The 26,380-nt window shown below is 47.4% G+C and overlaps 3 protein-coding genes and 1 long non-coding RNA gene across 8 annotated transcripts; all 4 read left to right on the forward strand.

The window, feature by feature from the left end:
• The first annotated feature begins 45 nt into the window (after nt 1-45).
• Nucleotides 46-2,261, forward strand: LOC148393706 (janus kinase and microtubule-interacting protein 3-like). 2 transcript variants are annotated; one of them, XM_088385256.1, is made up of 7 exons: nt 46-195; nt 282-380; nt 470-703; nt 824-1,019; nt 1,096-1,463; nt 1,543-1,668; nt 2,038-2,261. In XM_088385256.1, the coding sequence occupies exons 2-4, from the start codon at nt 291-293 to the stop codon at nt 1,007-1,009; spliced, it is 510 nt and encodes a 169-aa protein (XP_088241382.1). In that variant the 5' UTR covers nt 46-195; nt 282-290; the 3' UTR covers nt 1,010-1,019; nt 1,096-1,463; nt 1,543-1,668; nt 2,038-2,261. The 2 variants fall into 2 exon arrangements, with proteins under 2 accessions (XP_088241382.1, XP_088241383.1); XM_088385257.1 differs by having other exon boundaries at nt 46-380.
• Nucleotides 2,262-3,164: 903 nt separating this feature from the next.
• LOC148393707 (uncharacterized) lies at nt 3,165-23,368 on the forward strand. Of its 3 annotated transcripts, none has more exons than XR_015860378.1 (5): nt 3,165-3,283; nt 3,461-3,507; nt 22,266-22,586; nt 22,723-22,827; nt 22,972-23,368. It is a non-coding gene; the product is annotated as an uncharacterized LOC148393707 (long non-coding RNA). The 3 variants fall into 3 exon arrangements; XR_015860377.1 differs by having other exon boundaries at nt 22,266-22,431; nt 22,516-22,586; nt 22,723-23,368; XR_015860376.1 differs by having other exon boundaries at nt 22,723-23,368.
• Nucleotides 17,281-20,403, forward strand: LOC148393708 (janus kinase and microtubule-interacting protein 3-like). The gene is made up of 4 exons (XM_088385368.1): nt 17,281-17,440; nt 19,788-20,030; nt 20,177-20,335; nt 20,398-20,403. The coding sequence occupies exons 1-4, from the start codon at nt 17,315-17,317 to the stop codon at nt 20,401-20,403; spliced, it is 534 nt and encodes a 177-aa protein (XP_088241494.1). The 5' UTR covers nt 17,281-17,314.
• Nucleotides 23,369-23,408: 40 nt separating the features above from the next.
• On the forward strand, nt 23,409-24,532 carry LOC148393709 (janus kinase and microtubule-interacting protein 3-like). Of its 2 annotated transcripts, XM_088385524.1 has the most exons (5): nt 23,409-23,558; nt 23,645-23,743; nt 23,829-24,062; nt 24,183-24,378; nt 24,455-24,532. In XM_088385524.1, the coding sequence occupies exons 2-4, from the start codon at nt 23,654-23,656 to the stop codon at nt 24,366-24,368; spliced, it is 510 nt and encodes a 169-aa protein (XP_088241650.1). In that variant the 5' UTR covers nt 23,409-23,558; nt 23,645-23,653; the 3' UTR covers nt 24,369-24,378; nt 24,455-24,532. The 2 variants fall into 2 exon arrangements, with proteins under 2 accessions (XP_088241650.1, XP_088241651.1); XM_088385525.1 differs by having other exon boundaries at nt 23,409-23,743.
• The last annotated feature ends 1,848 nt before the right edge of the window (nt 24,533-26,380 follow it).

The following is a 26,380-nucleotide window of genomic DNA, read 5'->3' on the forward strand; positions in this document are numbered from 1 at the left end:
CCCCCCCCCCCCCCCCCGAACGTGGCTGGGAAAATGCGGAGAAAAGCAAATGTCATTTTCCAGTCAACCAAAGAATTTGTGGATGAAAATGACACAACATTCCAAAGCTGTCCACGCGTTTGTCTCTTCTAGAATGTCAAGTGGGTGGAGGAGAAGCAGCTGCTGCGTCAGAGCAATCAGCAGTTGGCCGAAAAGGTGACGGAAAGAAAGGCGCTGGGCGGAGTCGCTTGGCGTCACACCTGTCGGGAAGCCCCGCAGATGAGGTCTGACTGTCTTTTCAGGTCAGGCGGATGGAGGCGGAAGAAGCGCGTCTGAAAGAGCACATCCAGGATATCCGAGACCAAAACGAACTGCTTGAGTTCCGCATCCTGGAGCTGGAGGTGGGAAGACTCGCACAAGCGTGTTGAGGCCAGAGATGTGACGGACGGACGGACGGACGGACGGACGGATGCATGCCTCTGCCTTTCAGGAGAGGGAGTGGCGCTCCCCCGTCTTGAAGTTTCTGCAAGTCCGTTTCCCAGACGGCCTCAGCCCTTTGCAGATCTACTGCGAGGCCGAGGGCGTGAGCGTACGTAAGGCGTCCCTCGCAACCCTAACCTTAACCCGAGGTCCCAGAACACCTTACATTGCTCCTTGCGCCTTTCCCCCGGACATCGTCATCAGTGATCTGATGAAGAAGCTGGACATCCTGGGCTATAACGCCGTAAGTGTATGTCGAACTCCTTATGTTCGCACTCCACGAGACTCGGCGGCTCAAATGTGACTTTTGGAAGGCTTTGCGCTGAAAGAAGCTTGTTGACGCTGTGCCTTTGGGCTCTTGCAGAATCTCACCAACGAGGAGCAGGTGGTCGTGATTCACGCCAGGACCCTTCTCACCCTAGCCGAGAAGGTAACGCGCACGTCCACGCACGCTCTCGCATTCTGCTTATGTGACAGCAGCCTTTCCTCAGTGGTTAGAATACATCAAAGTGACCAAGTCAGCACTTCAACAGAAGATGTTGGACATTGAAAGTGAGAAGGTAGACAGACACGCGACATCAGCCAAGGGGAACTCCGGCAATGTGCCCCAACAATTCTGACCTTGAGCTGTGCTAGGATATGTTCTGCAAGCAGAAGGGCTACCTGGATGAAGAGTTGGACTTCAGGAAGTGTTCCATGGACCAGGCTCATAAGGTAAGCCGCCCTCAAATCTCCCGCCGGACCACTGATGGACGAGGATTGCGGCCCAGAGGATCCTGGAGCTGGAGGCCATGTTGTACGAGGCGCTACCGCAGCGGGACTGCCCCGCCACGGACGGCGAAAAAGCCAGCCACGCTGGCGTGAATGACGTGCTGACGGCGGATCAGAGAGAAGAGCTTAGGAGCGCCGTGGACCAATGGAAGCGAGCCCTGATGTGCGAGTTGAGGGAGCGCGACGCTTGCATCCTCCAAGAGAGAATGGATCTGCTGCACAGCGCGCAACAGGTAAGGGCCCAAAGCCAGCCCGGCACTTACTTGCACGCTTACTGGCTTTTGAATGCCACTTTCCATTTGTCCGTCCTAGAGGAACAAAGAGCTGAAAGAATTCATCGAAGCTCAGAAGAGACAAATCAAACAATTGGAGGAGAAGTTTCTGTTTCTCTTTCTATTCTTCTCCTTGGCCTTCATTCTGTGGCCCTAACACCAGCTGGTGAGTGAGCTCCAGCGGCACCGCACTCGACACCTCCGATACACTGCCAGCCGGTCTCAGACGTTGGCAGACGCTCCGATGCCAACGTATACCCCCCGCCACGGTGACAGAGGCACCGCGTCACACCGGCGCTCATCCAATCAGAAGGCAGGAAAAGCAAATTCACATGCAGGGCACTTTTGAACCAGAAGAGAGCGCCACAAAAAACGGTTGTTGCCCCAAACGCGCACTAAAAAGGGTCAGAATAACAAGAGTCCCACTGGCCAGCCGGGGCCACCCGTCCAGCTGTTTCTTCAGGGGGGAAAAAAATTGGAGTCACCGGTGAGTACATTTTGCATTTAGCTCTGCTTTTCTGCTTCTGTCTTCAAGTGTGTGGCATCCTGCGATCAAAGATTCAGCCAACCCCAAAGCGGTTGACCTCAACGTCCCACCACCATGCCTACCAGAGCAGGTGACGTGATGCTTTGGACATCCTTCTGTCTCAGATGCCCAAAAGTACTCTTTGCCACATCTGCGGCAATACGGTGTCTTTTCAAAGGTGCAAATAAATCCAGCGTGGGCGGAACACGCACGTCTTCGGTTTTTCCCGCTTTGTTTGTGTGACAGCTGTTGTGAAAATTTTATACAAATAAAGTTGTATAGTACAGGTTTGGCCAAGCCGCAACTCCCGAACCGCATGCGTGGGAAAGTTTCTATTTTTTGTTGAACGTGATGGCAAACCATTCTGCCTGATATGTCAGACCTCAGCGCATTTCAAAGATTCAAATCTTCAGCGCCATGCACTTCAGCTCACTCCATGCTAACATTGATCAGGCGTCGAACCCGCATCATCATGCTTAAGAGGTGGCCATGCTAACCAGTGCGCCATTATGTCAACGCATAATAACTAAGTCTACTGGTCAAAACAGCGGTTACTATATGACGTCGCTACGTCGTGGTCACGTGACGCAGACAAGACGTCAATGGACGTGGGCAGAGTTAACTTGTTTAAAAGGGAGTAGGCAGAAGAAATATTTAATTTATTTAAATCTATTTTGAGTGCACACCATTATGCCAATGCATAACAACTGTAAATCTACTAAACAAAACAGCGGTTGCTATATGACATCTGCCACGTCGTGGTCACGTGACATACGTGACGTCGATGGGCGTAACTTTCGCCGGAATTCAAATCCGCGGGGAGAGTTAACTTGTTTAAAAGAGAGTGGGCAGAAGAATTATTTAATTTATTTAAATCTATTTGGTGTGTGCGCCATTATGTCAATGCATAACAACTGTAAGTCTACTAAACAAAACAGCGGTTGCTATATGACGTCTGCCACGTCGTGGTCACGTGACGCGGACGTGACGTCGACGCCTACTTTACATCCCACCGATCACAGGACCCCTCGGCTGCATAACCGTGCCCCCTTCCCAACCAATCGGATTTGCTATACGCGAAAACGACGCCAATGGAAAGAGCTTCCGCCCAAATTTAAATCCGTGGGCGTGGCTCGCAGCAGGAAGTAGGAAAATGGCGGCGATGTTGACAAAGACACAGCGGATGGTAACATACGACTAACAAGAGAAATATTTTTATTTTCTGCTTGCAACTGGACCGTCCAGAGCGTACACGGTAAGTACAACTCATCGTTTTTAAAAAGAAGTACTTTTGTTGCCCTGAAAAGCGAGTGAGCGTGGCGTTTGTGGGGGACGTCGAATTTCGACGATTCTTTCTGGTCAACGGTTGTAAATGATTGTGTTGATTAAAAAAGAAAACTTGATGTAACTCTACTTTTAACTGCCGTTTCAGATAGATTTGGAATTGCATCACATCCAATTTTGCCTAGAGCGTACACGGTCAGTAACACTCGTTGTGTTTAAGGAGATTTACGTTTGTAATAGCAGAAGTGTAGCCGCGTTGCGTTGTACGTGTGAATGTTGGTCCGGGCGAAATGTTAATGTTTAATTTCATTCCTTTAGGTTCCACGGTGTTTGTTGGCTGCAAGTTTTCCACTGCAAGAAGAGGCTCATATCATTGACCAGGAGCGAGCTACAATGGTGAGTAGCCATAACATTTATGTTAAACACTTCCTATTTCATGTCTAACAGTACTTGATTTAACAAATAACCATAAATAAATACAGTGTGGGCACTGAAGTTAACATATGTGATTATACTGCCTAATCTGTCACCGAGTAGATTGTTGCAAAGTAATATAAGATCCAAAGTTGTAATTCAGAATAGTTTTCAAAAGAAGGCCATTAGAATTATATACAAGTCTGATTACCCTGAACAAGCTATTAATTAAATCACAAATTCTTCAATTCAAAGATTTGGTAGATTATCAGACAAATAATGTCTAACAGTAATTGATTTAACACATCACGATAAGTAGATTGAGTGTGGGCACTCTCAAGTTAACATATGTGATTATACTGCCTAATCTGTTACAGAGTATGTTGTTGCCAAGTAATGTAGAATAGATCCAAAGTAGTAATCCAGAATAGTTTTGAAGAGGCCATTAGAATGATAAACAAATCTGATTACCTTGAACATAATAACAAGCTAAGTGTTTAATATGTCCTATGAAGTCAAAATTGGGCACCATCATGTGGTGAAATTTGGAATTGCATCACATCCAATTTTGCCTGGGAACAAACAGATTACATAAATCTTAGTTTTGAATAAGCCACTCCTTCTCAAACAAGTAAACTCTGCCCATTTTGCGCAGTAGATGTTCTGTTAATATCTAGTATTTATACAAAGTCATAATTTAAATTGCTTTCAACCTTCATTCATCGGTTCAACCAACATTACTCGCTCTTATTACCAACTTGTATTGATTTAACTAAGCGTTTAATACTTCCTATCAGGTCTCAAATCGAGATTTGGCAAAATACAATTTCAGCAAATCCAATTTTGCCAGGGAACAAAAATAGATTAAATAAACTAAATAAGTCCTCTTCCCATTAAATAAATCAGAAAAGTCTGTCTTGTAACCAGTCCTCTTCAAACAAGTAAAGTCTGCCCATTTTGTGCCGTAGATTTTGTGTCTATGCCTAGTATTTAAACAAAATCATAATTTAAACGACTTCTTTCCTTCATTCACTTTGGAAATTTGGAATTGCAGCAAATCGAATTTTGGCAGGGAACAAAAATAGATCAATTAAACTAAATAAGTCTTCTTCCCATTAAATAAATTAAAAAAGTCTGTCTTGTAACCAGTCCTTTTCAAACAAGTAAAGTCTGCCCATTTTGTGCCGTCGATTTTGTGTTAATGCCTAGTATTTATACAAAATCATAATTTAAAGGACTTCATTCCTTCATTCACTTTGGAAATTTGGAATTGCAGCACATCAAATTTTGCCTGGGAAGAAAAGTAGATTAAATAAATTTAATAAGTCTTACTACTTCCCATTAAATAAATTAAATACGTCTTACTTGTTCCCACTCCTTTTCAAAACAGTAGTTTAAAACGAGGGCCCTTCACTCAATCTTTAACCTCAACCCCGCACGTTGTGTTGTATCTGTGAATGTTGGTTGTGGCCAAATGATAGTTTTCTTTCATTCGTTTAGGTTCCAAGAAAACTTGATGTAACTCTACTTTTAACTGCCGTTTCAGATAAGCGGGTATTACGTCGCAGTCAAATGCCGCGGATATGACGTAATTGCCCGAACCTCCGCCAAAATTCAAATCTGTTGGCGCGATGGCCGTGAGCCACTGAGCAGCGACGATTATCAACAGAAATATCTTTATTTTCTGCTTGCAACTGGACCGTCTAGAGCGTACACGGTAAGTAACACTCATTGTGTTTAAGGAGATTTACATTTGTAATAGCAGAAGTGTAGCCGCGTTGCGTTGTACGTGTGAAAATTGGTCGAGGCGAAATGTTAATGTTTAATTTCATTCCTTTAGGTTCCACGGTGTTTGTTGGCTGCAAGTTTTCCACTGCAAGAAGAGGCTCGTATCATTGACCAGGAGCGAGCTACAATGGTGAGTAGCCATAACATTTATGTTAAACACTTCCTATTTCATGTCTAACAGTACTTGATTTAACAAATAACCATAAATAAATACAGTGTGGGCACTGAAGTTAACATATGTGATTATACTGCCTAATCTGTCACGGAGTAGATTGTTGCAAAGTAATACAAGATCCAAAGTTGTAATTCAGAATAGTTTTCAAAAGAAGGCCATTAGAATTATATACAAGTCTGATTACCCTGAACAAGCTATTAATTAAATCACAAATTCTTCAATTCAAAGATTTGGTAGATTATCAGACAAATAATGTCTAACAGTAATTGATTTAACACATCACGATAAGTAGATTGAGTGTGGGCACTCTCAAGTTAACATATGTGATTATACTGCCTAATCTGTTACAGAGTATGTTGTTGCCAAGTAATGTAGAATAGATCCAAAGTAGTAATCCAGAATAGTTTTGAAGAGGCCATTAGAATGATAAACAAATCTGATTACCTTGAACATAATAACAAGCTAAGTGTTTAATATGTCCTATGAAGTCAAAATTGGGCACCATCATGTGGTGAAATTTGGAATTGCATCACATCCAATTTTGCCTGGGAACAAACAGATTACATAAATCTTAGTTTTGAATAAGCCACTCCTTCTCAAACAAGTAAACTCTGCCCATTTTGCGCAGTAGATGTTCTGTTAATATCTAGTATTTATACAAAGTCATAATTTAAATTGCTTTCAACCTTCATTCATCGGTTCAACCAACATTACTCGCTCTTATTACCAACTTGTATTGATTTAACTAAGCGTTTAATACTTCCTATCAGGTCTCAAATCGAGATTTGGCAAAATACAATTTCAGCAAATCCAATTTTGCCAGGGAACAAAAATAGATTAAATAAACTAAATAAGTCCTCTTCCCATTAAATAAATCAGAAAAGTCTGTCTTGTAACCAGTCCTCTTCAAACAAGTAAAGTCTGCCCATTTTGTGCCGTAGATTTTGTGTCTATGCCTAGTATTTAAACAAAATCATAATTTAAACGACTTCTTTCCTTCATTCACTTTGGAAATTTGGAATTGCAGCAAATCGAATTTTGGCAGGGAACAAAAATAGATCAATTAAACTAAATAAGTCTTCTTCCCATTAAATAAATTAAAAAAGTCTGTCTTGTAACCAGTCCTTTTCAAACAAGTAAAGTCTGCCCATTTTGTGCCGTCGATTTTGTGTTAATGCCTAGTATTTATACAAAATCATAATTTAAAGGACTTCATTCCTTCATTCACTTTGGAAATTTGGAATTGCAGCACATCAAATTTTGCCTGGGAAGAAAAGTAGATTAAATAAATTTAATAAGTCTTACTACTTCCCATTAAATAAATTAAATACGTCTTACTTGTTCCCACTCCTTTTCAAAACAGTAGTTTAAAACGAGGGCCCTTCACTCAATCTTTAACCCCAACCCCGCACGTTGTGTTGTATCTGTGAATGTTGGTTGTGGCCAAATGATAGTTTTCTTTCATTCGTTTAGGTTCCAAGAAAACTTGATGTAACTCTACTTTTAACTGCCGTTTCAGATAAGCGGGTATTACGTCGCAGTCATGTGCCGTGGATATGACGTAATTGCCCGAACCTCCGCCAAAATTCAAATCTGTTGGCGCGATGGCCGTGAGCCACTGAGCAGCGACGATTATCAACAGAAATATCTTTATTTTCTGCTTGCAACTGGACCGTCTAGAGCGTACACGGTAAGTAACACTCATTGTGTTTAAGGAGATTTACGTTTGTAATAGCAGAAGTGTAGCCGCGTTGCGTTGTACGTGTGAAAATTGGTCGAGGCGAAATGTTAATGTTTAATTTCATTCCTTTAGGTTCCACGGTGTTTGTTGGCTGCAAGTTTTCCACTGCAAGAAGAGGCTCGTATCATTGACCAGGAGCGAGCTACAATGGTGAGTAGCCATAACATTTATGTTAAACACTTCCTATTTCATGTCTAACAGTACTTGATTTAACAAATAACCATAAATAAATACAGTGTGGGCACTGAAGTTAACATATGTGATTATACTGCCTAATCTGTCACGGAGTAGATTGTTGCAAAGTAATATAAGATCCAAAGTTGTAATTCAGAATAGTTTTCAAAAGAAGGCCATTAGAATTATATACAAGTCTGATTACCCTTAACATAACAACAAGCTATTAATTAAATCACAAATTCTTCAATTCAAAGATTTGGTAGATTATCAGACAAATAATGTCTAACAGTAATTGATTTAACACATCACGATAAGTAGATTGAGTGTGGGCACTCTCAAGTTAACAGATATGATTATACTGCCTAATCTGTTACAGAGTATGTTGTTGCCAAGTAATGTAGAATAGATCCAAAGTAGTAATCCAGAATAGTTTTGAAGAGGCCATTAGAATAATAAACAAATCTGATTACCTTGAACATAATAACAAGCTAAGTGTTTAATATGTCCTATGAAGTCAAAATTGGGCACCATCATGTGGTGAAATTTGGAATTGCATCACATCCAATTTTGCCTGGGAACAAACAGATTAAATAAATCTTAGTTTTGAATAAGCCACTCCTTCTCAAACAAGTAAACTCTGCCCATTTCGCGCAGTAGATGTTCTGTTAATATCTAGTATTTATACAAAGTCATAATTTAAATTGCTTTCAACCTTCATTCATCGGTTCAACCAACATTACTCGCTCTTATTACCAACTTGTATTGATTTAACTAAGCGTTTAATACTTCCTATCAGGTCTCAAGGCAAGATTTGGCAAAATACAATTTCAGCAAATCCAATTTTGCCAGGGAACAAAAATAGATTAAATAAACTAAATAAGTCTTCTTCCCATTAAATAAATCAGAAAAGTCTGTCTTGTAACCAGTCCTCTTCAAACAAGTAAAGTCTGCCCATTTTGTGCCGTAGATTTTGTGTCTATGCCTAGTATTTAAACAAAATCATAATTTAAACGACTTCTTTCCTTCATTCACTTTGGAAATTTGGAATTGCAGCAAATCGAATTTTGGCAGGGAACAAAAATAGATCAATTAAACTAAATAAGTCTTCTTCCCATTAAATAAATTAAAAAAGTCTGTCTTGTAACCAGTCCTTTTCAAACAAGTAAAGTCTGCCCATTTTGTGCCGTCGATTTTGTGTTAATGCCTAGTATTTATACAAAATCATAATTTAAAGGACTTCATTCCTTCATTCACTTTGGAAATTTGGAATTGCAGCACATCAAATTTTGCCTGGGAAGAAAAGTAGATTAAATAAATTTAATAAGTCTTACTACTTCCCATTAAATAAATTAAATACGTCTTACTTGTTCCCACTCCTTTTCAGAAAAGTAGTTTAAAACGAGGTCCCTTCACTCAACCTTTAACCCTATTTATTCACCTTCTAGGCTAAGTGTTAAAGGCTAAGTGTTAAAGGCTAAGTGTTAAAGGCTAAGTGTTAGAGGCTAAGTGCCAGAGGCTAGGCGCCAGAGGCGAGTTTTTGTGGGCTGAAGTTTTAGTGGGGTTAGTGTGAATACAATCCAAAAGAATACAACAGAATACAATACAATAGAATATAATACATAGATTAAATTCAATAGCTCTTACTACTTCCCATTAAATAAATTAAATACGTCTTACTTGTTCCCAATCCTTTTCAAAAAAGTAGTTTAAAACGAGGGCCCTTCACTCAACCTTTAACCTCAACCCCGCACGTCACATTGTGTTGTATCTGTGAATGTTGGTTGTGGCCAAATGATAGTTTTCTTTCATTCGTTTAGGTTCCACGGTGTTTGTTGGCTATGTTTTCCACTGTCAGAAGGATGAAAATACAAAGTACAACGCTTGGACGTGGGCGAAGACGTCACCGGTGAGTCCTTCCTTCCTATTTATTTACCTTCTAGATGCTAGAGGCTAAGTGTTAGAGGCTAAGTGTTAGAGGCTAAGTGTTAAACACAATACGAACAACACAACGGTACTGCACTGAACAACACGATACCGCACTGAGAAACACGATACCGCACTGAACAACACGATACCGCACTGAACAACACCATGCCGCACTGAACACCATGCCACACTGAACAACACCATCCCGCACTGAACAACACCATGCCGCACTAAACACCATGCCGCACTGAACAACACCATGCCTCACTGAACGACACCATGCCGCACTGAAAGACACCATGCCGCACTGAACGACACCATGCCGCACTGAAAGACACCATCCCGCACTGAACACCATGCCGCACTGAACAACACCATCCTGCACTGAACAACACCATCCCGCACTGAACAACACCATGCCGCACTGAACAACATTATGCCGCACTGAACATTATGCCGCACTGAACAACACCATGCCGCACTGAACAACACCATGCCGCACTGAACATTATGCCGCACTGAACAACACCATGCCGCACTGAACAACGCCATGCCGCACTGAACAACACCATGCCGCACTGAACAACATTATGCCGCACTGAACAACACCATGCCGCACTGAACAACACCATCCTGCACTGAACAACACCATTCCGCATTGAACACCATGCCGCACTGAACAACACCATCCCGCACTGAACAACACCATCCCGCACTGAACAACACCATGCCGCACTGAACAACATTATGCCGCACTGAACAACATTATGCCGCACTGAACAACACCATGCCGCACTGAACAACACCATGCCGCACTGAACAACACCATGCCGCACTGAACAACATTATAACGCACTGAACAACACCATCCCGCACTGAACAACACCATGCCGCACTAAACAACATTATGCCGCACTGAACAACACCATGCCGCACTGAACAACACCATCCTGCACTGAACAACACCATCCCGCACTGAACAACACCATGCCGCACTGAACAACACCATGCCGCACTGAACAACACCATGCCGCAATGAACAACACCATCCCGCACTGAACAACATTATGCCGCACTGAACAACATTATGCCGCACTGAACAACATTATGCCGCACTGAACAACATTATGCCGCACTGAACAACATTATGCCGCACTGAACAACACCATGCCGCACTGAACAACACCATGCCGCACTGAACAACACCATGCCGCACTGAACAACACCATGCCGCACTGAACAACACGATCCCGCATTGAACAACACCATGCCGCACTGAACAACACCATCCTGCACTGAACAACACCATCCCGCACTGAACAACACCATGCCGCACTGAACATTATGGCGCACTGAACAACATTATGCCGCACTGAACAACACCATGCCGCACTGAACAACACCATGCCGCACTGAACAACACCATGCCGCAATGAACAACACCATCCCGCACTGAACAACACCATGCCGCACTGAGCAACACCATGCCGCACTGAACAACACCATCCCGCACTGAACAACACCATGCCGCACTGAACAACACCATTCCGCACTGAACAACACCATGCCGCACTGAGCAACACCATGCCGCACTGAACAACACCATCCCGCACTGAACAACACCATGCCGCACTGAACAACACCATTCCGCACTGAACAACACCATGCCGCACTGAACAACATTACGCTGCACTGAACAACACCATGCCGCACTGAACAACATTATAACGCACTGAACAACACCATCCCGCACTGAACAACACCATGCCGCACTAAACATTATGCCGCACTGAACAACACCATGCCGCACTGAACAACACCATCCTGCACTGAACAACACCATTCTGCATTGAACACCATGCCGCACTGAACAACACCATCCCGCACTGAACAACACCATCCCGCACTGAACAACACCATCCCGCACTGAACAACATTATGCCGCACTGAACAACATTATGCCGCACTGAACAACACCATGCCGCACTGAACAACACCATGCCGCACTGAACAACACCATGCCGCACTGAACAACATTATAACGCACTGAACAACACCATCCCGCACTGAACAACACCATGCCGCACTAAACAACATTATGCCGCACTGAACAACATTATGCCGAAATGAACAACACCATGCCGCACTGAACACCATGCCGCACTGAACAACACCATCCTGCACTGAACAACACCATCCCGCACTGAACAACACCATGCCGCACTGAACAACACCATGCCGCACTGAACAACACCATGACGCAATGAACAACACCATCCCGCACTGAACAACATTATGCCGCACTGAACAACATTATGCCGCACTGAACAACATTATGCCGCACTGAACAACATTATGCCGCACTGAACAACATTATGCCGCACTGAACAACACCATGCCGCACTGAACAACACCATGCCGCACTGAACAACACCATGCCGCACTGAACAACACGATCCCGCATTGAACAACACCATGCCGCACTGAACAACACCATCCTGCACTGAACAACACCATCCCGCACTGAACAACACCATGCCGCACTGAACAACATTATGGCGCACTGAACAACATTATGCCGCACTGAACAACACCATGCCGCACTGAACAACACCATGCCGCACTGAACAACACCATGCCGCAATGAACAACACCATCCCGCACTGAACAACACCATGCCGCACTGAGCAACACCATGCCGCACTGAACAACACCATCCCGCACTGAACAACACCATGCCGCACTGAACAACACCATTCCGCACTGAACAACACCATGCCGCACTGAACAACATTACGCTGCACTGAACAACACCATGCCGCACTGAACAACACCATCCCGCACTGAACAACACCATGCCGCACTAAACAACATTATGCCGCACTGAACAACATTATGCCGAAATGAACAACACCATGCCGCACTGAACAACACCATGCCGCACTGAACAACACCATCCTGCACTGAACAACACCATCCCGCACTGAACAACACCATGCCGCACTGAACAACACCATGCCGCACTGAACAACACCATCCCGCACTGAACAACACCATGCCGCACTGAACAACACCATGCCGCACTGAACAACACCATGACGCAATGAACAACACCATCCCGCACTGAACAACATTATGCCGCACTGAACAACATTATGCCGCACTGAACAACATTATGCCGCACTGAAAAACATTATGCCGCACTGAACAACATTATGCCGCACTGAACAACACCATGCCGCACTGAACAACACCATGCCGCACTGAACAACACCATGCCGCACTGAACAACACGATCCCGCATTGAACAACACCATGCCGCACTGAACAACACCATCCTGCACTGAACAACACCATCCCGCACTGAACAACACCATGCCGCACTGAACAACATTATGGCGCACTGAACAACATTATGCCGCACTGAACAACACCATGCCGCACTGAACAACACCATGCCGCACTGAACAACACCATGCCGCAATGAACAACACCATGCCGCACTGAACAACACCATGCCGCACTGAGCAACACCATGCCGCACTGAACAACACCATCCCGCACTGAACAACACCATGCCGCACTGAACAACACCATTCCGCACTGAACAACACCATGCCGCACTGAACAACATTACGCTGCACTGAACAACACCATGCCGCACTGAACAACACCATGCCGCACTGAACAACACCATGCCGCATTGAACAACACCTTGCCGCATTGAACAACACCATGCCGCACTGAACAACACCATCCTGCACTGAACAACAACATGCCGCATTGAACAACACCATGCCGCACTGAACAACACCATCCTGCACTGAACAACACCATCCCGCACTGAACAACACCATCCCGCATTGAACAACACCATCCTGCACTGAACAACACCATGCCGCACTGAACAACACCATGCCGCACTGAACAACACCATTCCGCACTGAACAACACCATGCCGCACTGAACAACACCATCCTGCACTGAACAACACCATCCCGCACTGAACAACACCATGCCGCATTGAACAACACCATCCTGCACTGAACAACACCATCCTGCACTGAACAACACCATGCCGCACTGAACAACACCATGCCGCACTGAACAACACCATGCCGCACTGAACAACACCATGCCGCACTGAACAACATTATGCCGCACTGAACAACATTATGTCGCACTGAACACCATGCCGCACTGAACAACACCATCCCGCACTGAACAACACCATGCCGCATTGAACAACACCATGCCGCACTGAACAACACCATGCTGCACTGAACAACATTATGCTGCACTGAACAACACGATCCTGCATTGAACAACACCATGCCGCACTGAACAACACCATCCTGCACTGAACAACACCATCCTGCACTGAACAACACCACCCCGCACTGAACAACACGATCCCGCATTGAACAACACGATCCCGCACTGAACAACACCATGCCGCACTGAACAACACCATTCCGCACTGAACAACACCATGCCGCACTGAACAACACCATGCCGCACTGAACAACACCATGCCGCACTGAACAACACCATGCCGCACTGAACAACATTATGCCGCACTGAACAACACCATGCCGCACTGAACAACACCATGCCGCATTGAACAACACCATGCCGCACTGAACAACACCATCCTGCACTGAACAACACCATCCCGCACTAAACAACACCATGCCGCACTGAACAACATTATGGCGCACTGGACAACATTATGCCGCACTGAACAACACCATGCCGCACTGAACAACACCATGCCGCACTGAACAACACCATGCCGCACTGAACAACACCATGCCGCACTGAACAACATTATGCCGCACTGAACAACATTATGCCGCACTAAACAACATTATGTCGCACTGAACAACACCATGCCGCACTGAACAACACCATGCTGCACTGAACAACATTATGCCGCACTGAACAACACGATCCCGCATTGAACAACACCATCCCGCAGTGAACAACACCATGCCGCATTGAACAACACCATGCCGCACTGAACAACACCATGCTGCACTGAACAACATTATGCTGCACTGAACAACACGATCCTGCATTGAACAACACCATGCCGCACTGAACAACACCATCCTGCACTGAACAACACCATGCCGCACTGAACATCACCATGCCGCACTGAACAACACCATGCCGCACTGAACAACACCATGCCGCACTGAACAACATTATGCCGCACTGAACAACACCATCCCGCACTGAACAACACCATGCCGCACTGAACAACACGATCCCGCATTGAACAACACCATCCTGCACTGAACAACACCATGCCGCACTGAACAACACCATGCCGCACTGAACAACACCATTCCGCACTGAACAACACCATGCCGCACTGAACAACACCATCCTGCACTGAACAACACCATCCCGCACTGAAAAACACCATGCCGCATTGAACAACACCATGCCGCACTGAACAACACCATCCTGCACTGAACAACACCATGCCGCACTGAACAACACCATGCCGCACTGAACAACACCATGCCGCACTGAACAACATTATGCCGCACTGAACAACATTATGCCGCACTAAACAACATTATGTCGCACTGAACAACACCATGCCGCACTGAACAACACCATGCTGCACTGAACAACATTATGCCGCACTGAACAACACGATCCCGCATTGAACAACACCATCCCGCACTGAACAACACCATGCCGCATTGAACAACACCATGCCGCACTGAACAACACCATGCTGCACTGAACAACATTATGCTGCACTGAACAACACGATCCTGCATTGAACAACACCATGCCGCACTGAACAACACCATCCTGCACTGAACAACACCATCCTGCACTGAACAACACCACCCCGCACTGAACAACACGATCCCGCATTGAACAACACCGTCCCGCACTGAACAACACCATGCCGCACTGAACAACACCATTCCGCACTGAACAACACCATGCCGCACTGAACAACACCATGCCGCACTGAACAACACCATGCCGCACTGAACAACACCATGCCGCACTGAACAACATTATGCCGCACTGAACAACACCATGCCGCACTGAACAACACCATCCCGCACTGAACAACACCATGCTGCATTGAACAACACCATGCCGCACTGAACAACACCATCCTGCACTGAACAACACCATCCCGCACTGAACAACACCATGCCGCACTGAACAACATTATGGCGCACTGAACAACATTATGCCGCACTGAACAACACCATGCCGCACTGAACAACACCATGCCGCACTGAACAACACCATGCCGCACTGAACAACATTATGCCGCACTGAACATTATGCCGCACTGAACAACACCATGCCGCACTGAACAACACCATGCCGCACTGAACAACACCATGCCGCACTGAACAACACGACGTCGCACTGAACAACACGACGCCGCACAGAACAACACGACGCCGCACAGAATAACACAATACCGCACAGAACAACACAATACCGCACAAACAGTTTTAGATAACATTACGTCGCAGTCATGTGACGCGGACATGACGTCAATAGGCGGAACTCACGGCAAAATTATAATCCGTGGGCGTGGCTTGCAACAGGAAGTAGGAAAGCGGCAGTTCTGGCAAACAAGACACAGCGGTTAGTAACACGATGACTAACAAGGCAAATATTTTTGTTTTCAGCTTGCAACTTGACCGTCTAGAGCGTACAAGGTAATTACAACTGTTTTTTTTTAGCCCTGAAAAGCGAGGGAGTGTGGCGTTTGGGAGGAATGTCGAACTCGGCGTCTGCTTCCAGCCACAGACGCCAAATTTCGACGATTATTTCGACTGGTCAACGGTTGTAAATTATTGCGTTGACTAAAAACTTTATTTAACTCTACTCTTAACTTTGCCGTTTCAGATATGCGGGTATTACACCGCGGAAATGACGTCAATAGGCTGAACTCTCGCCAAAATTCAAATCTGTGGGCGCAATGGCCTTGAGCGAGACACCGGATACAAACACGACGATTATCAACAGAAATATCTTTATTTTCTGCTTGCAAGTGGACCGTCTAGAGCGTACACGGTAAGTACAACTCATTGTGTTTAAAAAGATTTACGTTTGTGTAGTTTGCGTTGCGTTGTATCTGTGAATGTTGGTTGAGGCTAAATGTTAATGTTTAATTTCATTCCTTTAGGTTCCACGGTGTTTGTTGGCTGTATGTTTTCCACTGCAAGAAGAGGCTCGTATCATTGACCAGCAGGAGCTACAATGGTGAGTACCCCTTTCGTCTTCCATTTATGTTAAACACTTCCTATTTCATGTCTAACAGTACTCGATTTAACAAATAACCATAAATAAATACAGTGTGGGCAGTCACGTTAACATATGTGATTATCCTGCCTAATATGTTTATCACAAATATGTCACTAATCACTAATATGTTTATTTGTTTATCACAACACCTTTGGACCTTCAGCAATCGATTATTTCCCTTCATCTACATAGAGACAGAACGATGGTGTCTTAAACATCTCATTCATTTCACCAAATAACTTCACGCAGGTGGATAACGGCCGTCTCGGTCACGCTATGTTGCGTGATGCAGTTTTGAAGAACCAAATGCATTTATTCAATGAATAAGTCAAGCTAGTTCTATGTTTATGATGTTGTAAGTTACGGTACCGATTGAAGTTGAGTTCGAAGCCAGTGGAAAACAGCGCTGCGTTTGTGCTCTCCAGGTACAAATGTTGTGATCTCTGACTGACGACCGGGCGAGACTCGAGTAAGAGATGTCCAAACGAGCTCCGGCAGGGCGGGCCAAGGCGGAGCGAACGGACGCCCTTCAGGCCGCCAATGACGAGCTGAGAACCAAACTGATGGACGTCCAGTTAGAACTTCAGCAGGAGAAGAACAAGGTGAAAACCTCAACAGACAGACACTGCCTGCCTCCCTGCCTGCCTCCCTGCCTGCCTCCCTGCCTGCCTCCCTCCCTCCCAGTTTTCCCGATGTAGATTAGACATGCGTGTGCCATGACTGTGTCAGCCTACATCAACAAATGCACCGAGGACGTCAGCACCACTAAGAATATCATCACCCGGGGCAACCAACGACCCTGGATGACTGAGGAGGTACGTCAAACGCTACGAGCGCGGAACTCTGCCTTCAAGTCTGGCGACAAGGAGACACTGAGGACAGCGAGAGCCAACTTGAACCGTGCCATCAGGATAGCGAAGCGAGACCGCAGTCGAAAATTTCAGGATCGTTTCCACGACGTCAAAAACATCAGGAGTATGTGGCAAGGCATACGGGCGATTACAGACTACAACTCACCCTAACCCCCCCCGGTGGGTGTAGTTGATGCTGACTTTCTAAATGGTCTAAATAACTTCTTTGGGAGGTTCGAGGCACTAAACGGCACTCCAGCAGTTAAAACTGTCCCCCATCAGGAAGAGGAGGTACTCTGCCTTGACTCCGCCGATGTGTTGAAGACCCTGAGGAGAGTCAACCCCTGTAAGGCCCCTGGCCCCGACAACATTCCTGGGCGTGTGTTCAGGGAATGTGCAAGTCATCTGGCTGGGGTCATCACAGACATTTTTAACACCTCGCTGGGCCAAGCCACAGTGCCGGCGTGCTTTAAGACTGCCTCCATCATTCCGGTGCCGAAGAAACCTCAAATCACCTCATTTAATGATTACCGGCCTGTTGCACTGACTCCGGTTATGATGAAGTGCTTCGAAAGGCTGCTTAAAGGTCACATCGTTTCCAGACTCCCCCTATTATTTGACCCGTTCCAGTTTGCCGACCGGCAAAACCGCTCCACTCAGGACGCCATCTCCTCCGTTCTTCACCTGAGCCTGGCTCACCTGGAGGAGAAGAACACCCATGTGCGGAGGCTGTTCCTGGACTTCAGCTCAGCGTTTAACACCATCATCCCACAGCATCTGGTAGGAAAATTGGAACACCTGGGCTTCAACACCCCCCTTCGCAACTGGCTGCTAGACTTCCTCACCAACAGACCTCAGTCAGTCCGGGTCGGACAGAACACCTCTGATGTCATCACCCTCAGCACAGGCTCCCTTCAGGGCTGCGTCCTGAGCCCCCTGCTGTGCACCCTGATGACACACGACTGCGTCCTCAGGTTCACCACCAATCACATCGTGAAGTCAGCAGACGACACAACGGTGGTGGGGCTCATCAGAGACAACAACGACCTGGACTACAGAGAGGAGGTGGAGCAGCTGGTGGGCTGGTGCAGAGAAAACAGCCTGATCCTGAATGAGGAGAAGATGAAGGAGATCATCGTCGACTTCAGGAAAAAACAGCCTCACCACGCTCCACTGATCATCAACAGCTCAGCTGTGGAGGTGGTCAGCACCACCAAATTCCTGGGGGTCCACATCACAGAAGACCTCACCTGGACTATGAACACTACGGCACTGGTCAAGAGGGCACAGAAGCGCTTGTACTTCCTGCGGAGGATGAGGAGAGCCCACCTGCCCCCACCCATCATGAGGACGTTCTACAGGAGCACCATAGAGAGCATTCTGACAAGCTGTCTCTCTGTGTGGTGTGGAGGCTGCACCGCCTCCGATTGGAAGAACGTGAGGAGAGTGGTGAGGACAGCAGAGAGGATCATAGGGGCTCCTCTTCCCTCCATTCAGGACATTTCATCTCAGCGCTGCATGTCCCGTGCCCGTAACATCATCAATGACCCATCACACCCCCACCATGGACTGTTCTCCCTGCTTCCCTCTGGGAAGAGGTTTGCAGCATCCGCTGCAGGTCCACCAGGTTCTGCAACAGCTTTTTCCCTGCTGTCATCAGACTGTTGAACACTAGAACTGTTGAGCTCTAAACTGAACTCTGCATCACACATTCACAGAACTGTACTTTATGACACTACGGACCTCTATCTTGCACTATCTCGCACTACCAACTTTACTGAACTTGTATAAACCCTTTAAATAGAAGTTTAATACATGGTTTAGCATTCCTCTGCACACTCTTGAATACTGTTTTGCCTACTTGCACTATTGCATAATTATCACTGCTGCACTTTATACTTATTTTTAATATATATATATATATATAAATATATATAATATATATGTATATATATATATATTTTCATAGGATATGTTACTTCTATTCAACTGCAATATCACTACTTTGTTGTAAGACGTATGCAACGGAATTTCGTTTTGTATGCACCATGTGCAGACAAGATGACAATAAAGTTTGTCTAAGTCTAAGTCATGTCAGGTCAGCTGTCTGGAGAGAGAGAGAAGTCAGGACCTGCGGGCGGAGCACCACCGTGCCACCGCCGCCATGACGGAACTCAAAAGCAAACTCCATGAGGAGAAGCAGAAAGAGTTAGCCATTACCAGGGAGACATTACTGCGGCAGCATGAAATGGAGCTGATGAGAGTGATCAAAATCAAAGATGGAGAGATCCAGCGACTGAATGCCTTGGTCCTCAGCCTGAGGAACGGCTCCATGGACAAGGTGATCCGCTCTATCCGTGTCTGACTATCCGCACGCCACGTCGGGCTTCGATGCGGCCGCTACCGTATTGTGTAGCTTGTCCCCAGTAAGCGTCGCGGCGCTCCGTTGCGGTCTCAACGGCCCGGTGTGGCGCAATGTCTGCTCAGGTGAGGAGGGGGGGCGCTTTGCTGGCGGAGGTGGAGGAGACGCGGCGGTGTCGGGAGACCGAGCGGTGTCGCCTCCACCAGGAGCGCGGAAGAAGCCCTGGCAGCGGCCCAGCAGGCCTGGCAGTCCCGAGCGGCCGAGCTCCGATCGGCTCATCACCAGCATCGGGAGGAGCTGAGCCGAACCAAGAGAGACTGCGAGAGGGAGATCCGCCGACTGGTAGGACTGATCAGATGCGCGGTGCGTGGCTATGTTCCCAATTTCGTTGTATACCTGCAGTGCAATGACACCTAAGGCATTCTATTCTATTCTATTTCACAAGAAGAAAATGTCCGGTTGCTCGCTTCGCTTTTGTCACAGCAAAGGTGTTCTAGTCGATTCAAGAAAAAAATTGGCCGGTTGCTCTCTTTGTTTTTGTCACAATTCTGGCAAATGAGTTTGCCCGCCTGCCTGAGCGCTCCCCGTTTGTACATCCAGACGGATGAGATCAAGCTGAAAGACAGAGCGGTTAGTGTTTTGGATGAAGCCCTGGGGCCGGCCACGTCCACCGCCTTCAGCTGCAGACTCAGGCTGCCGAGCAGCAGATCGCTGCCCTGAGGGATTCCCAAAGGGCGGGCCTAAACTACCCTGGAAGTGGGGTCAACGCCGCTACTAGCAATCCTCTTCATTGCGTAAGCCACCTCATCACACACTTGCAGTACGCATGACTTAGTTCGTTGCTGGAGGAAGGTAGCACAAAAACAGTTTTGAACTTTGAACGAGTGCTTGTGTGTGTGTGTTGCGGGGCGTTTTCAGTCTCAGGAGGATCGGGACACGCGACGGTTTCATCTGAAAATCGCTGAGCTCAGCGCAGTCATCAGGAAACTGGAGGATCGAAACGCCCTGCTTTCTGAAGAGCGCAATGAACTGGTAATTTATTGACGGCACGCTTGACGGTTTGCGCTACGTTTGATGCGCGCCATCCAGCGAGGCACCCATTGCGCTTGCTTATTAGTTGAGCGGCGCGGCGAGTCGGTTGCCTGGTAGATGTCTTTTATTGGGAGCCAAAGCCACGATTCCGTTCAAACCGATGCAAAAGGAATGGATACGTTCTGGCCCGCGTGTTGTGCGTCTTTCACATCCCGCACTTCATGCTTGCAGCTAAAGCGACTGAGAGAAACAGAAAGCCAGTTTCTGCCACTCCTGTACAAAAACAAACGCCTGAGCAGGAAGAATGAAGAACTCTCGCTGGTGCTGTGTCGCCTTGAAAACAAAGTGCGCTTTGTCACCCAGGAGAACGAGGAGATGGCAAGCTTGGTAAGTCGACGCGGACAACGGCGGCGTGCCAACAGAGTCCACTGCATTTGTGTTCCACAGAGAAGGCCTAGTTCGCTCAATGACCTGGACCGCGGTTGCGGCCAGCAGGACGGTGAAATGGAGTTCCTTCAAGTTGTGGAGCAGCGGCACATCATCGACGACTTGTCCAAGGTCTTCAGGCAGGCGACTCGGTGCACGTACGGCAGCGCCGCGCTCGCTCGCTGTCGCCAGGAAACCTTTTCCGTCCAAAGCTTGGCCGGCGGCCGCCATCCAAAAAATTGGCCCCTTAAATTCCGACCTTTCAAGCAGGAGCATTGTGCGCACGCGTTTGAACACGCTTTAGACTTGTTTTGCCGTTTTCAGCAGCTCAAAGCTCCCGTTTTGTCAGCGCCTTTGCCACTCGCTGTGCGCTGAAAACGACGGACTTGCCCGGCTGCTCAGCCCGTCAACCATGAGCCGCGAGCGCGACGTCATTGTCCGTAGGCAGCTAGTGGCAAAATGCACCCTGTTAGAGTTGCGCTCGCTCCAACTTATTTTGCAAGAACCACACGGGAGACAAGTAAGTTCTTTTGGACACCTGCAGGTGGAGAGTCCATCCGTTGTACGAATGAAGTCTGACTCTCGGCTCCTGCACGAGCATTTTAATTAAGAGAAACAGGGTGGGTGTAAGAGTGGATTGAATAGAGGAAGCCCTTGACCTCTAGTCAAAACATAGCAAGGGGTGTTTTACGACTTTGTGTAGGAAGGGATAAGCGATAGGGATAAATAAGGGATAAATAATATTATTTATTACAGGTCGCAGTCAAAGTCAAAGCAACACAATGATACGATAAAGATAATCTGGAAAACCCTGACACACCCTGTAGTTGTCACTTTTGGAAAAGACGAGCGTCCCTCCAATCATCGCCGGTGACGTGTTTTTCAGGCTCTGGAGACAGGAGCTCATGTCAGAAATGTCATTGTGAGTCGCGTTTGTTTCTGCGCCGGAGCCGTTCGTTCCCTTTGCATCCAAAGAATCTCAAAGGCGGATTATTTGTGTCGACAGGAGAGAGATTTGCTGCTACGATACCGACGTCGAGAATCTCTGAGGAGGAACAAAGCGTGAGGTCCTGCAAGGTGAGTCTGTTTGTTTGCGGCTGCTTGGTGTTGCGCAAGATGAAATGGCCTTTTTCTCGCTATCGTTCCTCTCGTCGATTCATCGTGAGGTGTCGCTTCAGTTTGTTCAGAGAGATGTTTGCTTCCGCGCCCGCAGGTCATCGAAACATTTTACGGCTACGACGAAGACGTGTTGGTGGACTCGGACGGATCGTCCTTGTCTTTTCACACCGACAGAACCCCCGACACGGAACCCGAAGAGGTAGCCCGCCATTTCTGCCAGCGTATTGGCACCAAACATTCCTCTTCAGCCTGGAATCGGACTCGTCTTTGCGTCGCGGGTGCTTTGTCGCCGGTCTGACTGATTCTGGTACTAGTGCTGTGTTGCATTGGTGTGTGCATGAAGAGGCGGAGCTTCGCTACCGCCAGCTGACGCAAGAATATCAAGCGCTGCAACGAGCCTACGCTCTGCTAGCCCAGACCAGCGAAAGGGGACTACGACGCAGAGAAGGAGATCAAGGTGGCGCCCCTTCCCGCAACCCCCGGCCGGGTCGCAGCCTCCCCGTTCTCACCCAGCCTCGGGTGTTCTCTGGTCTGAAAGGAGGAGGAGGAGCCTCCCTCCTCCTCCTTTCAGACCAGAGAAAAGCTGATGGTAGAAATGGGTCACTATCAAAGCAGAGTAGCAGATCTGGAGTCAGCGCTGAAGCAACAAGGACAGGTAAGCTCATCAATGAGCACACCTTTTTCTCAGACAAAATAGCTACATTCTTCAGTCACTCATCCGTCTGGCATTACTGGACCAACCCCCCCCCCCCGAACGTGGCTGGGAAAATGCGGAGAAAAGCAAATGTCATTTTCCAGTCAACCAAAGAATTTGTGGATGAAAATGACACAACATTCCAAAGCTGTCCACGCGTTTGTCTCTTCTAGAATGTCAAGTGGGTGGAGGAGAAGCAGCTGCTGCGTCAGAGCAATCAGCAGTTGGCCGAAAAGGTGACGGAAAGAAAGGCGCTGGGCGGAGTCGCTTGGCGTCACACCTGTCGGGAAGCCCCGCAGATGAGGTCTGACTGTCTTTTCAGGTCAGGCGGATGGAGGCGGAAGAAGCGCGTCTGAAAGAGCACATCCAGGATATCCGAGACCAAAACGAACTGCTTGAGTTCCGCATCCTGGAGCTGGAGGTGGGAAGACTCGCACAAGCGTGTTGAGGCCAGAGATGTGACGGACGGACGGACGGACGGACGGATGCATGCCTCTGCCTTTCAGGAGAGGGAGTGGCGCTCCCCCGTCTTGAAGTTTCTGCAAGTCCGTTTCCCAGACGGCCTCAGCCCTTTGCAGATCTACTGCGAGGCCGAGGGCGTGAGCGTACGTAAGGCGTCCCTCGCAACCCTAACCTTAACCCGAGGTCCCAGAACACCTTACATTGCTCCTTGCGCCTTTCCCCCGGACATCGTCATCAGTGATCTGATGAAGAAGCTGGACATCCTGGGCTATAACGCCGTAAGTGTATGTCGAACTCCTTATGTTCGCACTCCACGAGACTCGGCGGCTCAAATGTGACTTTTGGAAGGCTTTGCGCTGAAAGAAGCTTGTTGACGCTGTGCCTTTGGGCTCTTGCAGAATCTCACCAACGAGGAGCAGGTGGTCGTGATTCACGCCAGGACCCTTCTCACCCTAGCCGAGAAGGTAACGCGCACGTCCACGCACGCTCTCGCATTCTGCTTATGTGACAGCAGCCTTTCCTCAGTGGTTAGAATACATCAAAGTGACCAAGTCAGCACTTCAACAGAAGATGTTGGACATTGAAAGTGAGAAGGTAGACAGACACGCGACATCAGCCAAGGGGAACTCCGGCAATGTGCCCCAACAATTCTGACCTTGAGCTGTGCTAGGATATGTTCTGCAAGCAGAAGGGCTACCTGGATGAAGAGTTGGACTTCAGGAAGTGTTCCATGGACCAGGCTCATAAGGTAAGCCGCCCTCAAATCTCCCGCCGGACCACTGATGGACGAGGATTGCGGCCCAGAGGATCCTGGAGCTGGAGGCCATGTTGTACGAGGCGCTACCGCAGCGGGACTGCCCCGCCACGGACGGCGAAAAAGCCAGCCACGCTGGCGTGAATGACGTGCTGACGGCGGATCAGAGAGAAGAGCTTAGGAGCGCCGTGGACCAATGGAAGCGAGCCCTGATGTGCGAGTTGAGGGAGCGCGACGCTTGCATCCTCCAAGAGAGAATGGATCTGCTGCACAGCGCGCAACAGGTAAGGGCCCAAAGCCAGCCCGGCACTTACTTGCACGCTTACTGGCTTTTGAATGCCACTTTCCATTTGTCCGTCCTAGAGGAACAAAGAGCTGAAAGAATTCATCGAAGCTCAGAAGAGACAAATCAAACAATTGGAGGAGAAGTTTCTGTTTCTCTTTCTATTCTTCTCCTTGGCCTTCATTCTGTGGCCCTAACACCAGCTGGTGAGTGAGCTCCAGCGGCACCGCACTCGACACCTCCGATACACTGCCAGCCGGTCTCAGACGTTGGCAGACGCTCCGATGCCAACGTATACCCCCCGCCACGGTGACAGAGGCACCGCGTCACACCGGCGCTCATCCAATCAGAAGGCAGGAAAAGCAAATTCACATGCAGGGCACTTTTGAACCAGAAGAGAGCGCCACAAAAAACGGTTGTTGCCCCAAACGCGCACTAAAAAGGGTCAGAATAACAAGAGTCCCACTGGCCGGCCGGGGCCACCCGTCCAGCTGTTTCTTCAGGGGGGAAAAAAATTGGAGTCACCGGTGAGTACATTTTGCATTTAGCTCTGCTTTTCTGCTTCTGTCTTCAAGTGTGTGGCATCCTGCGATCAAAGATTCAGCCAACCCCAAAGCGGTTGACCTCAACGTCCCACCACCATGCCTACCAGAGCAGGTGACGTGATGCTTTGGACATCCTTCCGTCTCAGATGCCCAAAAGTACTCTTTGCCACATCTGCGGCAATACGGTGTCTTTTCAAAGGTGCAAATAAATCCAGCGTGGGCGGAACACGCACGTCTTCGGTTTTTCCCGCTTTGTTTGTGTGACAGCTGTTGTGAAAATTTTATACAAATAAAGTTGTATAGTACAGGTTTGGCCAAGCCGCAACTCCCGAACCGCATGCGGCTCTTTTATGTTCATATCAACATTTGTGTGTGTGTGTGTGTGTGGGGGGGGGGGGGGGGTTGTGCGTGTTGGCTTCACTTGAGTTCAATTTGGTATTTTGGTCAAAAGCGCATGTGGTGAAATTCCACAAAGTAGGATGGGCAAACACATTTCTTTAAACTATGAGTGTCAATTGGGCTCTCGAAATGGCAGGGAAAAGATGCACAGCAAAACGAAAATACGTAGATGAACACAGGACGTTTTAATCAGAGTGGGAAAGTTTCTATTTTTTGTTGAACGTGATGGCAAACCATTCTGCCTGATATGTCAGACCTCAGCGCATTTCAAAGATTCAAATCTTCAGCGCCATGCACTTCAGCTCACTCCATGCTAACATTGATCAGGCGTCGAACCCGCATCATCATGCTTAAGAGGTGGCCATGCTAACCAGTGCGCCATTATGTCAACGCATAATAACTAAGTCTACTGGTCAAAACAGCGGTTACTATATGACGTCGCTACGTCGTGGTCACGTGACGCAGACAAGACGTCAATGGACGTGGGCAGAGTTAACTTGTTTAAAAGGGAGTAGGCAGAAGAAATATTTAATTTATTTAAATCTATTTTGAGTGCACACCATTATGCCAATGCATAACAACTGTAAATCTACTAAATAAAACAGCGGTTGCTAT

This window comes from Syngnathus floridae, chromosome 9 (assembly GCF_059516105.1).
Source record: "Syngnathus floridae isolate MCC-2025c chromosome 9, RoL_Sflo_1.0, whole genome shotgun sequence".
NCBI lineage: Eukaryota > Metazoa > Chordata > Actinopteri > Syngnathiformes > Syngnathidae > Syngnathus > Syngnathus floridae.